At 42.7% G+C, this 17,458-nt stretch overlaps 1 protein-coding gene across 1 annotated transcript in view; it reads right to left on the bottom strand.

The window, feature by feature from the left end:
- Window positions 1-5,028, bottom strand: part of LOC137438003 (histone acetyltransferase KAT7) — a 55,478-nt gene extending 50,450 nt beyond the window's left edge. Inside the window, exon 1 of the mRNA XM_068132844.2 lies at window positions 4,760-5,028. Within this exon, the coding sequence (XP_067988945.1) occupies window positions 4,760-4,774 (15 nt within the window). The 5' untranslated portion in view covers window positions 4,775-5,028. The remainder of the gene's footprint in view (window positions 1-4,759) is intronic.
- Between the last annotated feature and the right edge of the window lie 12,430 nt (window positions 5,029-17,458).

A 17,458-nucleotide genomic window follows, 5' to 3' on the forward strand; every position in this document is an offset into this window, starting at 1 on the left:
ACATGAACCAAAATGGAATTGCCTTGTTATTGTCACCTTACCAACTCATCCACAACGTTTTGAAATATTGTGCTTTGTATCGTTTTTGGCCCCATCTCTCTCAATGGTGAAGAATCACTTAGAAATTTCAAATGATCTTGTATCCGAATCTGATGCAAATCCTCTTCAAATTTCAAGTCAATCAGATGAAAATTGACAATTTTAACAATTTGGTCTATTTTGACCTTTTGACCATTAGACCTCAAAATAATTGGTGGTTGAATTCAATGACCAAATATGCAAATCCTCTTCAAATTTCAAGTCAATCTGATGAAAATTGACAATGTGACAAATGTGACCTCAAAATTGTTGACCTGTATTGACCTTTTGACCCCAAAAACAATAGGCTTCTTGCTTATGACCAACTCTACCATTTGGTGAAGTTTCGGTTTAAGATTGGTTTAAAATTGCGACCTGTAGGCGAATGACATACAGACAAACAAATAGACAGAAACAGACAAATAGACAGACAGAACAAGAAAGACGTCGTCTAGAGAGCACGATACTTGCAAAATCCACCCACCCCTCCCTCCCCCCCAAAAGATGCCCTCGTTACATCAAATTGTCCATTTCATTAGGATTAAAATTGATGATCTTAATCTAAGCTCAGATCAATCAGATGACAATTGATTCTTTTTCAGATGAAATTTGATGATTTTAGCAGTTTGACCTTGAGTTTATCTTTGAGCCTTTAAACTCAAAAATAGTTGGTTTCCCAATTCAATGATGCATGATGCAATTGCTCTTTCATTTCCAGGTGAATCAGATGAAAATTGACAATTTTTCAAATGACATTTGATGATTTTTGAAGTTTGAGTTGGAGCTGACCCTTTGACCTCAAAAATAGTTGCTTTCCAAATTCAGCGATACAAGATGCAATTGCTGTTTATTTCACATTAAAAGGATGAAAATTGATGATTTTAGAAGTTTGGCCTTGACATACCTTTTGACCTTTGACACTACATGGCCAAAAGTACGTGAACACCCGAACATCACACCCGTAATGTGCTTGTCGAACATCTCATTCCAAAATCATGGGCATTAATATGGAGTTGGTCCTCCCCCCCCCCCCCCCCCCCTTCCCTATGATAACAGCCTCCACTCTTCTGGGAAGGCTTTCCACTAGATGTTGAAACATTGCTGTGGGGATTTGCTTCCATTCAGCCACAAGAGCATTAGTGAGGTCGGGCATTGATGTTGGGTGATTAGGCCTGGCTCGCAGTCGCCGTTCCAATTCATCGCAAAGGTGTTGAATGGGGTTGAGGTCAGGGCTCTGTGCAGGCCAGTCAAGTTCTTCCACACCGATCTCGACAAACCATTTCTGGATGGACTTTGCTTTGTGCACGGGGGCATTGTTATGCTGAAACAGGAAAGGGCCTTCCCCAAACTGTTGCCACAAAGTTGGAAGCACACAATCGTCTAGAATGTCATTGTATGCTGTAGCGTTAAGATTTCCCTTCACTGGAACTAAGGGGCCTAGCCTGAACCATTCTGAGAAAGCCTCAGACCATTATTCCTCCTCCACCAAACTTTAAAGTTGGCACTATGCAATCGGGCAGGTAGCGTTCTCCTGGCATCCGCCAATCCCAGATTCATCAGACGGACTGCCAGATGGTGGTGTGATTCATGACTCTAGAGAACGCGTTTCCACTGCTCCAGAGTCCAATGGCGGCGAGCTTTACACCACTCCAGCCGACGCTTGGCATTGCGCATGGTGATCTTAAGCTTGTGGGCGGCTGCTCGGCCATGGAAACCCATTTCATGAAGCTCCCGACGAACAGTTGCTGTGCTGACGTCGTTGCTTCCAGATGCAGTTTGGAACTCGATAGTGAATGTTGCAACCGAGGACAGACGATTTTTACGCGCTACACGCTTCAGCACTCGGCGGTCCTGTTCTGCGAGTTTGTGTGGCCTACCACTTCGCGGCTGAGCTGTTTTTGCTCCAAGACGTTTCCACTTCACAATAACAGCACTTACAGTTGACCGGGGCAGCTCTAGCAGGGCAGAAATTTGACGAATTGACTTATAGGAAAGGTGGAATCCTATGACGGTGCCACGTTGAAAGTCACTGAGCTCTTCAGTACGGCCCAATCTAACGCCAATGTTTGTCTATGGAGATTGCATGGCTGCGTGATTTATTACATATACCTGTCAGCAATGGCTGTGGCTGAAAGAGAAGGGGTGTCCGCATACTTTTGGTCATGTAGTGTAGTTGGTTTCCCAATTCAATGACCCAACGTGCGAATCCTGATCAACTTTCAAGTCAATCGGATGAAAAATGATGACTTTCGAAATCTAACCTCAAGATAACCTTTGACCTCAAAATCAATAGGCTTCTCTGTTGTGACTACCTCTACAAATTTGTAGTTTCATGACAATCGGTTTAGAATTGTGACCTGCAGCTAATTGACAGACAGACAGAATTACAAAGTCAACCACCAACATACTTGAAAAATCTTCGATTTTACAAGTTACAAGAAGACGTCATGCAGAGCACGATACTTGTAAAATCCACCCCCTCCCCCCAAAAAAGGTTGCCATTGATCCAGCAAATTGTCCATTTCATCAAGATTAAAATTGACGATCTTGTTCAAAGCTCGGGTCAATAGGATGAAAATGGATTATTTTACAGATGAAAATTGATGATTTTGGAAGTTTGACCTTTTGACCTCAAAAATTGTTGGTTTCCCAATTTTGTGACTCAATATACAAATGCTGTTCAATTTTCAAGTCAATTGGATGAAAAATGGCGATTTTAGAAATTGACTTCCAGATGATTTTGGACCTCAAAATCAATAGGCTTCTCAATTGTGACGATCTATACAGCTTGGTGATGTTTCATGACGATCGGTTTAGAATTGTGACAAACAGACAAACATACAGACATAATAACAAAACGCAACCGACCAATATACTTTTAAAAAATTCGATTTTCGCAAGTAATAAACAAAACAAACTACCTCACCTTTTATCTCCTTTTTCTTCCACCTCTCCAGCCTTTCTAACTCGTTTCCTCCATACTCATTTAACCCTTTCTCCTTCTTTCTCAAATCCACATCCTCACTTAGGGAATTTTCCAGGATTGTTTTTCATGATTTTGTTTAAATATTATTTAAATAAGTTTAAACCTTCCCCTGCAGTGACTGACACACTATTAACAGCTCTCAGAACTTAACCGCCGTCCAGTGGTTTATTCTACCAAACTGTTTTTCTTCCTTTTTTTTTTTTTTTTGTATACAAGATCGAGGCTCGTGTAAGAGCAAACATTAATCACAAAAAGACAAACTGAGACATAAAACATAAGATAAATGGGAGCCGGATACAAGATGGGGAGAGAGAGGGGGAGAGAGAGGGAACACACCAAAAAAAACACCTTTAGAGGCCATTTTTCCCCGCAAAGCAGGGGTTGGCCTTTTTCGGGCACCGTGGTTGTTGTTGTTTTTTGGTCCCCTTTTTGAAGCAATGTTTTACGGCCGGATCCCCTTCCTGCCACCAACCCTGTTTGTCGCCTTTTTACAACACACAGGGAATTACCAGTGAACTGGTACTCAATTAGCCGACCTCGGAAGGATGACAGGCTGAGTCAACCCCCCTGGCGTTAATTCAGCGATCGACCGGGATTCGAACCCAGGATCCTAGGTGTCCTAAGCTGGCACCCTAGCCGCTAGCCCAACACCAGGCACCAGAGAGGGAAAGACACAAGTACAATATTTGAGAGCAGGGACATCGGGAGATCTGTGGGAGGGAGAGGGCTTGGGGGGGGGGGCACGGGAAAGGGGGGGGGGGGAGGGTGGGAGAGGTATAAAACACATGGACACTGCTAAGACTTCCAGGAAAGAAAGAAGTCGGAATTTCAAAAAAGTGGATCTGGGGTGAATTAACGGGGGTAGAAAAGATCAAGGTTTTGGATGGGGGAAGATAAGAGATGGTGGTGAACAGCTGTTTTAAAGACCTGGAGGGAGGAGTGGGATTGAAGGGAGTGATGGAGTTTGTTCCAGAGGTGGGAGTAAAGAGGAATGAAGGAGTGAAGGTGAGCAGAGAGTCTTGATTTTGGCAGTTTAACCACAAGAGGGTTGCAGACAACCTTTACACCACTGTAAAGGTGGCAGATCTTGTGCGACCTGTAGGAATATTTGAGGGACAGAGCCCAGACAGAGTTGGGGGAGCAAGGCCGGAGAGGAGTCGGTATAAGACAGAAAGACCACCAACCTGCCTGCGGTGAGTGAGTGAGAGGCCCTTGGAGTTAGCTTCATCGCAGGAGATTCCAATGATTCTGAACGCTTTGGTTTCAACAGCGTGAAGACGAGCTAGGTGTGAGGCAGGAGCACCAGCCCAGAGGGGAGAGCAGTATTCCTTTGAGCTGCGGATGAAAGCCTTGTATGTGGTGAGCTCAGGTGTGCCAAGGAAGGACTTCCTGGAATTGGAAGGTAAGGTTCGAATTTTAATGACACTGCGTGCGTTCATAATGATTAATGTGTCAGTTTGCCAGACACAAGAGGAGGAATGTCAATAGTCAGAACAAGCATTGTGTTTGTTATGACCTCAAGTTCTCTTTTTCAATGATCCAAATCAAATGTTACGGGAAAACGAAGGACGTTGTTTCTACGAGGAAGCTCGAACCGATCTAAGCAAAACCGCCGATGCTAACAAACATCTCCCTCAGAAAATGCAAATGACATTAATACATCGACAGCAGCAGCAGATAATCACATGTGTATACCTTCCTGCGCGGCATCGCGCAAGGCCCAATCCGAGGCGCGCAGCGGACGACTCGTGCGTCGCCAAACAAACGTTCCGGATGAAACCGTGCCGACACTACAGCAACAAAGAGCTCTCCATTCTCGATGCAATCATGTCACGTCATTCTAAAAGTAATTTTTTAACGGCGAAAGTACGGACTGTTCTTTAAAAGCCAGTCTATTTCACTGTCTTGTTCGCTTTGGATTCCCCGCGGATCCGTATCCGGTGACGCATTTCCGTCCTGTAGTCGCGTTCGGAAGGGGCGTGGCACTAAATGTTGCTCTTGGTGTTTTTCGTCCCTCCCACCTATCCACCCCACCACCACGATGTTGTGGAACACGAAGCCCAAAGCCTCACACACATGCACAGTCTACACTGACGATATTTGCGAAATAAACAGGATAAAAATCTAAATGGGTAAAAACAGCGCAACAATGGATGCAATGATACGAGCGGAGCTTCTCTTTCAATGCTAACGTCAATCCATATTTCTCAGATCTACAGGAATCTATATACACCTACTAGGGCAATAAACACGCAAAATGAGGCTGCGCTCGAAAATCATGAGCAAGATTTATTCAACAAAAAATACAAATACTTCGTTTTTAATGACAAATTTGATGTACAGATAAAGGGAAAGTAATGAAGATTTATGATGCAGAATTACGACGGAAAGATTTACTTGGAGTACAGCAGAGGTTTGTTAAGTTTTACTCAATCAAGATGTGCAGATCTGAATATTACCACAGGACAACTCCAATTTTCTCGTATCGTAATGTGATGTATAACAATGACAGCTGTCACTGTCAGGGATGGTATAAACACGAGAAGCTCCCACTCCCTTCGTGAGTCGCCAGTCGCCCTGTAGTCGTATTATCTTTATGATTATTGAGGTCATAGCAGAGTATCTGTCCGATCCTGCTCCGAAAGTGCAACACGTTCTTAGGACGCAGCCTTTATTTGGGTGGTGTATAAGCAACAGATCGCTCCCTCCATCGCTCCGGAAAATAAAACTAACCCAGTTTACGTGCATGAAGGAAAAACATGTGTACCGGTACTGTTTATGTATATATATATATATATATATATATATATATATATATATACGTATATATTAATAGCTCAGAAAATTGCAATTGCCCCAACCTCCCCCCAATGGAAGAAAATGCCAAGATGGGCGAAAAAAATCAAACTGATGGAGTCAAACGAAACTTGCACATGCACAACTGCAGGGTCCCCTCATGAATCCCTGAAAGTTTCAGCTTGGTCAGTGAAATGCTCTCAGAGGAGTAGATGATAAATACATGCATACCGGTACATTACACTCCCAGGGCCTCAAGAGAAGTTATGCTAGATATTTGCTTCCATTGCTAAGAGCAAAGAAGTGTGTGTATGTGTGTATGTATGTGTGTGTGTGTATGTGTGGCATGCATGTGTATGTGTATCTGTGTGTATGTGTATGTCCATGTATGTGTATGTGTATGCACAATAACGACCGTGTATGAGTGTGTACACGACCGGTCAAAAGTTTTAGAACACCTCCATTTTTCCAGTTTTTATTGAAATTTACGCAGTTTAATGGCTCAATGTACTCTGAAATGAAGCATAGAACAAATAAACAATTGGAGATAAAAAAAGAAATCATAGAATCATTTTGTTTAACAAAATTTAATTGAAATTTTTGACTCATCAAAGTAGCCACCTTTTGCAGATAAAACCGGCGAACACACTCGTGGCATTCTTTCTATTATCGAAATCAAATATTGTTCGGGAAGTTCTTCCCAACACTGTGGCAGAAGTTCCCACAAATGTGTTGCACTTGTAGGTTGGTTTGCTTTCACCCTTCTGTCCAGTTCATCCCAAACCAGGTCGATGGGGTTTGAATCTGGAGACTGCTGGCCATTCCATTATTTGAAGCCTACCGTCTTGTTCTTCTCCTCGAAGGTAGTTTTGACATAGGCTGGAGGTGTGTTTAAGGTCATTGTCTTGCTGTAGGATGAACCCCTGACCAACTATGTGTATACCAGAGGGTATTGCACGGTGCTGCAAAATGCTGTGGTAGCCCTTTTGGTTGAGGGTGCCAGTCACTCTGTGCAAGTCGCCGACTCTGGATCCAGCAAAAGAGCCCCAGACCATTACGCTTCCTCCTCCATGTTTGACAGTTGGTGTCACACACTGAGGAACCATCCTTTCGCCTACTCGACGGCGTCCAAAAACCCTGCGTGATGAACCAAAGATTTCAAATTTTGATTCATCGGTCCATAAGACCTTCTTCCAGTCTTCAGTAGTCCACTGGCGGTGCTTCATGGCCCAGGCAAGCCTCTTTTTCTTATTTTGCCATCTTAGCAATGGCTTTCTTACTGCCACTCGACCTGTCAAACCTGCAGCTTGAAGTCTTCCCTTCACAGTTGAAACTGAGACTTGCTTACTTCGACCAGTGTTAAGCTGTGCTTGAAGCTGTTGTCCTGTGAGCCGCCTATCACGCAAGCTGTTGACTCTCAGAAACTTGTCTTCTGATTCTGTTGTGGCTTTGGGTCTGCCAGACCTCTTCCTGTCAGAGTTTCCTCCAGTTTCCAAAATGCTACTTCCTGCAGTGCAATATTGTCCAAATAATGCTTCAGAGGGTGTAATAACAGTCTGTTCCAATACTGCTTTTATACAGACAGGGGGTTTGTAATCAAGTAATCAGCAGAGGTTGGGACAACTGTAGGAATTGTTTTACATCAACTTTCAAGGCTTAATTTACTTACATTGCTGCAGAACAGCTGTAAGTTGTTGACCCATTACTTGTTCCCTGAAGAAGGCCTTTTGTTTACAATATAACTGTGCAATTTACATTATTTTCCCGTTTTTACTAACCTAAACTTATTTTTTAACCTCGAGCAGTTTACTGCTTACCTTTGTACCATTTCAGGTTATTCACTGGACATTAAACTGCGTAAATTTCAATAAAAACTGGAAAAATTGAGGTGTTCTAAAACTTTTGACCGGTCGTGTATGTATAATTATGATTCACGTGTGTAATGTGTGTATACATAATATGCATGATATAAGTGTGCAGTATATGTTTTACCATTGTATAAGAATAGCACTTTGTGTGTTCAGTCCCCCCGATTTTAAATAAACATAAGTGACAGGTTAACCTAAAGTAAATTAAAGCAGTATAACAGTTAGTATTTGGTTGCATATCCTTTGCATGCAATAACTGCATTCACCATGTGACCCATTGACGTCACCAAACTCTTGGTATCTTCCTTTGAGATGATTTGCCAAACCTTTACTGCAGCCATTTTCAGTTGTTTGTTTTGGTGCGTTTATGACTTTAGTCTCCTCTTCATCAAGTGAAATGCATGGTCCATTGGAATTAAATCAGGAGATTGAGTTGGTCAATCTAAAACCTTACACTTTATTCCCCTGATGAACTTGGTTGAATTGGTCGTGTGTTTTGGGTCATTGTCTTGCTGCATGGTGAAGCGCCGCCCAATGAGTATGGAGGCATTTTCTTGTACATAGGCAGACAAAATGTTTCTGTACATTTCCGAATTCATTCTGCTGCTGTCGTCATTAGTTACGTCATCAATAAAGATGAGTGAGCTCGTTCTCGAGACAGCCATGCAAGCCCAAGCCATGACACCACCTCCACTATGATTCACAGATGAGGTCGTATGCTTTGTATCAAATGTAGTTCTTTCCTTTCTCCGCACTTTCACCTTTCCTTCTCTTTGGGAAAGGTTTCTCTTTGTGTCATCTTCTATATTTCTCTGTCTTCTTCTTCTATCTTCGATATCTATGTATATAAAAGAAAGTTTTTGTTTGTTTGTTTGTTTATTGTCTGCACGCACTAATCTCCTAAACGGTGAAAGATAGGAGGAAACCTCTGAAACAAAAAATGTGGGGACGGGCCCCCGGAAGGTTATAGGCTAGGTGGTGAGGCCGGTCGAGGCCGCCTCGGCCGGGCTGGGCCCATTTCGCAATTAAAAGCTGAGCTCAATTATAGTAGTCAATCTTCTACAGCCACGAGTAAAAGCTGAATTATAGTAGTAAATTCATTCAAAAAGAACCCGGGCAACGCCGGGTGCTTTCGGCTAGTATATATATATATAAAAGAAAGATTTTGTTTGTTTGTTTGTTTGTTTGTCTACACGCACTAATCTCCTGAACGGTGAAAGATAGGAGGAAACCTCTGAAACAAAAAATGTCGGGACGGGCCCAGGGAAGGTTATAGGCTAGGTGGCGAGGCTGGTCGAGGCCGCCTCGGCCGGCCTGGGCCCATTTCGCAATAAATCTTCTTCTTCTTTCAAAATTCTCTTGAAGTACAACTTATGCACTTAATAGGAATATCTGACTGATTGCAACACATGCTTTCAAAATTATCTCTCGCGGGGCCCGACAGAAGAAAGAACAAGGAATCGCTGAGCACTAACTGATACTGGGCTTGCGTCAGACCTATGTACAGAAGATTAAATTCATTCAAAAAGAACCCCTGCAACGCTGGATGCATTCAGCTAGTTTGTCAATAAAACATTGTTCCAGAACTTCACTGGCTCACACCTCAGTACTTTTTGGCAAATTCTAATATGGCCATTCTATATTTGGTGCTAATGAGAGGTTTACATCATGTGGTGTATGTAGCCTTTGTAATTCTGCTGTCGAAGACTCCTGCGAACGAACGGTAGATTGTGATACTTTCACTCCTGCAGTCTGGAGGTTTTTACCCTGCGCTTGCGAAGCAAAAAGCAGGGTTAGGCATTTGGTTGTGTACTTGTGGCGTACGTGTGTGTGTATGTGGCATATGTGCGACGTGCGTGCGTGTCTGCATTTTAAAATTTCATTTTCTCGGCAAGCGTTGGACCGACAGACACTAAATTTTCTCCATGTACCTCCATGTACCTCCTTCACCAAAGCTTCCTCCTGTACAATGTTTTAATGATAATTATGACGTCATAGGTCACGTGGTACAGGTGCCATCTTGGGAAAAAAAATCGAAAAACGTTGCACCTCTATATCTCCGAAACCGCTCCATGCAAAAAAAATTGAAACATGGCTCATTGTCAAGTACTCCCCATGGAGAACAAGCATTCTGAGTATTGCGCTGCAATACATGTCCCCTACCAGCAGTCTGTCGTCCGGAAAACTGTTGGGGAAATTACCAAGGGTTATTTACCCACAGGTTCTGAATCGTTCCCCTCAGGACGGGCTCACCTGTGATTCGCACTCGGGACTTTGATTTATACACCTTGCAGACAGGTCAGCAGAAGCATGAGAAAATAAGTTGTTGATAAAGAACCTTTCGAGTCGGTAAATATCAGTAATTTATTATATTTTCCGGTTCACGATCAATGATCGATGTGTATATATATGTTGATCGGCTTGGCTCCACCCCTCCGGAAAGCACGCGCTGTGTCGCGCTTTTGACGTTCGCGAAACGAGGCTGACAGCGCGCGGTGCGGTTTGAGGAGAACTCTGGAATAAACAAGATATCCATTTTTTTAATATTTTCGTTTAATTAACGATATCTGCCAAACCACGTGCCCTATCGCAAATTCCAAAACGACATTCTAGTTGACTGACATGCTGAACAGGACTGTGAAGTTTCCCCTCGATTGGATCAAAAATGACGGAGGAGCTTGGTTTTAAAGGTTCATGCTTAAAAATGTCATCTCTGAAACCATGTGACGCATGACGTCATGGTCGCTGACGTTTTTGTTCGTCATGGGTATGCGAGTCTGCCTGCAAGGTTTGGCCTCGATCTGTTCAGCCGTTGCAGAGAAAAAGGGGGTTTTCGTGTTTTCACGAAAAACAATATGGCGCCAGAACCACGTGACCTGTGACGTCATAATTACCATTAAAATATTCTACAGACCGAGTCCATCATATGGTGAAAATTTGATCTCAATCGGTCCAATTATTGCAGAGAAAATCTTTTTTAAAGGAAATTAAAACTTAAAATGGCACTGAGTTAAGGATCATCAGAATTATCAGAATTCCCAAAGTTCAAAGTGCCATAACTTTGTCAAAAATGATCGAAACGTCGTGAAGTTCGAACTTGACCTGTAACTTGTCATGAGGAAACCAACAAACCATGTGCCAAGTTTGAAATCATTAGCGTCAAGAGTTTAGAAGAAAAGTCCGGAAAACTGTTCTTTGCGTGACGGACTGACAGACTGACGGACGGAGGGACGGCCTGCAAACCGATCGTCCCCTCCGGTGTACACCGGTAGGGGACTAATAACATATGTTGATGACAATGTCATCGGTATCTTATTTATGATGTCATAATTCAACAAGTACAATGCTTGATTCGATCAGTATGAATTTTTTTTGCCTGCAATTCTTGGTCCGATTGACACACATTTTTCACCAAAGGAGCGCTTCCTCCTGTACAATGTTTTTTTTTTTTTTTTTTTTTTTTTGTTTTTTTTTTTTTTTTTTTTTTTTTTTTTTTGTTTTTTTGTATACAAGATCGAGGCTCGTGAAAGAGCGAACATTAATCACACAGAAAGACAAACAGACACATAAAACAAATAACATCGGGAGCGGTAGACAAGATGGGGAGAGAGGGGGAAGGACACAAACACAACATTTGAGAGCAGGGACCGAGAGACATGGAGACAATGTTTTTCTCCATGTACCTCCTTCACCAAAGCCTCCTCCTGTACAATGTTTTAATGGTAATTATGACGTCATAGGTCACATGGTACAGGTGCCATCTTGGAAAATCCAAAAAATGTTGCACCTCAATATCTCCCAAACCACTCCATGGAAAAAAATCAAACATGGCTCATTGTAAAGAACTCCGCATGGGGAATAAGTGTTGTTAACGATGACGTCATTGGTGCCGTAATTATGACGTCATAATTCGACAGTGACAACACTTAGTCTGATCAGTTTGAAATTTATTGAGTGTGATCTATGCAACAATTATATTAGAGAATATACATTTATGATATAATCGCTCATGTGGTCTGGCAGCCATATTGGATCAAAGGAAAAAAACGTTCAAAAACAGAAGAGTCGGCTCCCAACAAGTTGACTGTGCAGGGTATGTATTCTATGAATACCATCTAGTTGGTGATATCACAGACAGTTGTTTTCGGGTTTTCCTTCACATCTCTGATGATTCTTCCATCATAAACTGGAGTTGTTTTCCTTGGCCCACCGAGCCGCTGTCTTTTGCCAAGTACACTCGTGGTTTCTTTCTTTTTCAAGATAGTCCAAATTGTTGTAGTTGCTGTTCCCAATTTTTGTGCTTTGGTTCTAATTGAATTATTCTGTTCTTTCAGCTTCCAAATTGCTTGCTTTTCTTTCATAGACAGTGCTTTGTTCTTCATGTTGGTGTAGGCCTGCTGACTCCAAAGGCAAACTCCTGAAGCAAAAGCAAAGGCTAAAAGCAAGACTAGACAATCGCAGCTCTTTTACGTATGAATGATCAATGCAAGAAGAAACACCGGAGCACCAAGAACCACCTGCCAGTCATCTGTTCCAATTCTTATGCGCACCTAAAATGGGGGAACTGAACATACAAAGTGCTATTGTGATACAATGGTAAAACATATATGCATAGAAATACCAAGATATAAAACCTGACCTTCTGTATTTCCCTCATATTCATCTTTTGATCTCAAATACAAATGTATTTGAGTAAATAGCAATAATAACAAATTTGACTTCACCGTTCAAATACTTATGGAGAGCAGTGTACGTATGTGTATCCATTCAATGGACAAACCTGCCGAGTAGCAGGCTGTGCTAAACCCAGAACCAGCCATTAAGCAGTATCAGTTACTCCATTGCTAAGCACCACATCATTCGGCCTACGTTGCTTTACAAGCCTTTTGTTAGCAAATCCGAAGCACACCCAGTTGGAAAAGGAGGCAATGAATGGATGCGTTTATGGCTCCCTGCCCATCTCTGTTGGGAGATGTCTTTTTATAGAAAAGAATGGTTTAAAAATTCAACATTGTATCAAAGCTGATGACCCCATTGCCAAAGTATTTACATGGTCAAACAAAGCTTGTCAAACTAGTGCACGCAAGTACTTCAGGTCGAAGACTTAAGCACCTGGTCAAACAAACACATGGTCATACAACAACCGGAAACCACTCCTCGGGTTGAGTGGATTCCCCTCAGATGACCTGGTATGCTTTCTCGTAAGGGAGTATATACAACTAATGCCCCTCAACTCGAATGGCGGCCACGAACTCTCCTGCCAAACCAGCACTTTCAGGAAAGGTCCTGACCAACAGGGGGTGCCTGCCACACATCGACCCTGTTTTAAGTACCCATTATACAGTCAACAAGATCTCTAAATTTTGAATACTAGGGCATTGCCCGTACGTGGGTGCCCGTTCCTTGCCAAAAAAAAAAAAAAACGCTACCCGTACGCTCTACCCCGCCCGTACGCCCGTAAACAAAAAATAACAACGCTCTTCGCTTCCGCCCTTCGCTCTGACTGAATTGGGAGAAATAATGCGCATAAGAAATCGAATTACGTACCGTAATGGCGGTCAGCTCGTAACGCGCACACTGTCCGGAAGTTCGCATATCGCATATCTATCTATCTATCTATTAATGCCCAATTATTCAATTATCGCCAACGTATTTTGGCTTTTTGCAATTTAATCGCAAGGAAAAGTAGAAAGAGAAGAGGGAAAAAAAGAAAAGCCTTGCCTTGCTGCAAACAGCTGCTGCAAACAACAACAACATGGAAGGCTGCACTGTCCGGAAGTTGGCATATCGCAGTTACGATTATTTTAGTGTTAATGGCCAATTATTCAATTAGCGCCAACGTATTTTGGCTGTTTGCAATTTAATCGCAAGGAAAAGTAGAAAGAGAAGAGGGAAAAAAAGAAAAGCCTTGCATTAACGCATTAACGCTTGCATTGCATTAACGGTTCGGCACACGTGATAGCTCGCTGTTCTCTGATTGGTTGAAGCGTTTTTTGGACATAGCTCGGTAGGTACTTGTCCGATTAATTACAAACCTTGAAAAGGCACATCCTCGGGTCCCCAGCAATATACCTGGCAAGTTTCAAGTATATCGGACCCGTGGTTGTCGAGAAACAGCGGTCACAGACACACAGACACACAGACAGACACACAGAGATTGCTGGAATTATAGATAGATAAAGGAAAACATATCAAAATTAAATAATCAATCTGGCTCAGTTGCTTTCTGGGGAAAATAGAATCGCTCACTGCTGATCACAGCCGGGGAGCCAAAAACGTGTCCGTGGATTGATTCCTTCCCGCAAATGGTGTGCTGGTGATTTGGTAATAGAAGGTTCATAAACCATTAAGACTGAACGACGATGTGGTTAGCCGTGTATAGGGTGACATCACTTTATACAGCGGCCTGGACCGTTGTGGGTTTTCAACATTGCCTGTTCCCAAAGGGTCTCTATGTCTTTGAGTCTGAATGCAGGTGTAATTCAATGGAACACCTCTTGGTGGCCTACCTTAATATAGGAACTGGTCACAAAATGTTACATTGGATTTTTTATCCTCCTTCAATAATGTGTGTGTGTGTATGTGTATGTGTGTGTGTGTGTGTGTGTGTGTGTGTGTGCCATTCAAGTGAATGGGAATTTGCATGAGAATCCAAACATACACCTGGGCATATACAAGACTGCTAAGATTTTGATTTTGCGAGGGCCTTTCACTCACTCACCGCAGGCAGGTTGGTGGTCTTTCTGTCTTCTACCAACTGCTATCCGGCCTTGCTCCCCCAGCTCTCTCTGTGCTCTGTCCCGCAAATATTCCTACAGGACACACAAGATCTGCCAGCAACCCTCTGATGGTTAAACTGCCAAAATCAACTCTCTGCTCACCTTCACTCTTTCATTGCTCTTTTCTCCCGCCTCTGGAACAAACTCCCTCACTCTATTCAATCCCACTCCTCCCTCCAGGTCTTTAAAACGGCTGTTCACCATCATCTCTTATCTTCCCCCATCCAAAACCTTGATCTTTTCTACCCCTGCTAATTTCACCCCAAATCCACTTTTTTGAGGTGACTTTTGACTTCTTTCCTGGAAGTCCTTGGTGTCCTTGCGTTTTATACCTATCCTGCCTCCCCCCAGGCCCTCTCCCTCCAAAAACATCTCCCGATGTCCCTGCTCTCAAATGTTGTGTTTGTGTGCTTCCTCCCCTTCTCTCCCCATCTTGTCGACCGCTCCCCCTTTTTATATACTTTGTTTGCTTGATAAATGTTAGCTCTTTCACGAGCCTCGACTCTGTACACAAAAAAAACAAAAAAAACAAAAACAAAAACTTTATAATCCAACCAGGGGGGCATGCTTGCACACTACAAGCAACTACTCAGATGCATCCAAGGTGCAGACATAATAAATATAAGCATTTTTATATTTGATGAAGTGGTTTGCGAAAGAGCTTTATATTCAAACAGTGGTTAGAAAGAATCTCGCATATCTTACTATAATTCACCAAATGTCCGTCCGTCTGTCCGTTCGTCCGCTCGAAGGTACCGCAAAAACGGCTGAACCGATCGCAACGATATTTTGGGTGGGTAATCCTGGGATCTCCTGGAGTAAAATAGGCTGTATTGTTTTTCCAATTTCAGCTTTGGCCTCCATTATTTTCAGGTTTGGACTCCTGCATAACGATATTTTCCCGGGTGCCGCACAAACGGCTGCACCGATCGGACTCGGTGACCTCGGACAAAGACCTTTTATAAGGATATGGGTTGAATCCCTGCTTGAGAGAATGCCAACTCCCTCCCCGCCATCACGGCCGTCTCTCCAACTCACAATCCCACGAGATATGCGGAAAGGACGACCCAAAACCAATTATCTTCTTTTTGATTCGTATATAAACATCATTAAAAGTAAATAATGACCTCGGCCAAAGTTCAAACGACGTGGGTTTAATCTCTATATGAGAGAATTCCATATAGCTATTTGGGCGGTGTATAAGCTAACAGATCGCTGTCTCCATCGATCTTTCCGAGGCCGTAACGCCTATCGGCTCAAAATCCTTTTAACTGTTGACTTAGTCGTTTTTACAATGAAGGAAACATTAACAATGATGTTAAAAGTTTATTTTGTGATTAATTTGTGATTGGAGATATATTGTTTGGAATGAAAAAAGAGATATCGAGTTCAAGTGAATGACATGCTGTGATGGTTTCTACTTTCTGAACGTGAACTTCGCAGATCTCCATATGCAGATTCGCCACGGACCCACGATCGATGTTTCTATGCGTGAACGTACCCGTTTGTTTGCGTACGGGTACGTTTTTCATGGAAATCCTTCACGAACTTGCTGTCCATGTCTGATGTGCGACTTAAGGTGCTACAGGAATGTGGAATTTATTGGTTTCATGCTTTAGCATTCGCAGTATCTGCATTGCCTGTTTGCTTCTGGCCTCCCACCCGTGCGTAGCACGGGTACCTCACTAGTTGGATTAAACAAGAAGAAAAAGACATAACGTCATGGCCCCCGTGGTTTTAGTAATTTGGCTGTACGGAGTTAAAGGCCGTCAATCGCATTACAAAACAAAATCTTCTGTGTACGTATACTTATGTATACTCATGTATTATCTTTGTGCCAAGTTTGAACAAAATCGGTCCATGCATGTCGAGAAATGGTTGGGGACATGTTTATGTAACAAAATGGCCAGCAGTCGGCAATCTTGGATATCAAATCTTTCACACCTTGGATCTGATCTCAAAAACAAATGACATGCATATGTAACCCATCATTCATTTTCTGTGTCAAGTTTGAACACGATCGGTAAATGCATGTCCGAGAAATGGATGAGGATGTGGTCAATATCAGGTCTTTTATAACTAAAATGGCCGCCAGTCTACCAGTCGGCCATCTTTGATGAGATCGCAAAATAAAGTGAGGTGGAAGGATATGCTGTCATGTGCTGTGCTTTTGCAAAGTTTGAACATTAGACCATGCATGTTCAAGAAATGGTTGGGGACACATTTAAGTAACAAAATGGCCGCCAGTCCGCCCTCTTGGATCTGATCTCGAAAGAAAATGATGTGCATATATGTAAGCCATCATTCATTATCTGTGTGCAAAGTTTGAACAAGATGGGTAAATGCATGTCCAAGAAATGGTCGAGCAAGTGTTCAACATCAGTTTTTTACAACGAAAATGGCAGCCAGTCGGCCATATTTGATCACATCTCGAAACAAGATGATGTGCGTATGTGTACCGTCATGCGTTGTCTTTGTGCCAAGTATGAACAAAATCGGTTCTACATCTCCGAGATATGGTTGCGGACGCACGCATGCACGGACGGATGGATGAGACCCAATCCATAATCCCCCGTTTTGGACGAAGTCCATAGGGGGCTAATAAAGTCAGTGGTGTGAAAGATCTTTATATTGTTGTGGTTTTGGAAGATTCACCCCCCAGGGGGAGCACATCCATTTACACTAGGATTCTCAAGATAGTTATTTCTTATTCCATGTGCGGTAGCCCTTTTCCCATGGGTTCGTTCGGGAATGGGAACATGCGTTGTGTTTAATTAGTCTATGTATTCCTGGTGTGGCCTCTCCCCATTTCCAACTATCTCTTTCTTTCAATTCCTATTCGGTTCGTTCCAACAATCCTATCTTCAATCAATTCGGTCCGTTCTAGCAATCTTTCCTTCTGGATCTACACAGTATTCGATTCATTCCCACCTCTGGGCTGTTTGCTCATT

Source organism: Myxine glutinosa, chromosome 12 (assembly GCF_964187855.1).
Source record: "Myxine glutinosa chromosome 12, kmMyxGlut1.1, whole genome shotgun sequence".
NCBI classification, from domain to species: domain Eukaryota; kingdom Metazoa; phylum Chordata; class Myxini; order Myxiniformes; family Myxinidae; genus Myxine; species Myxine glutinosa.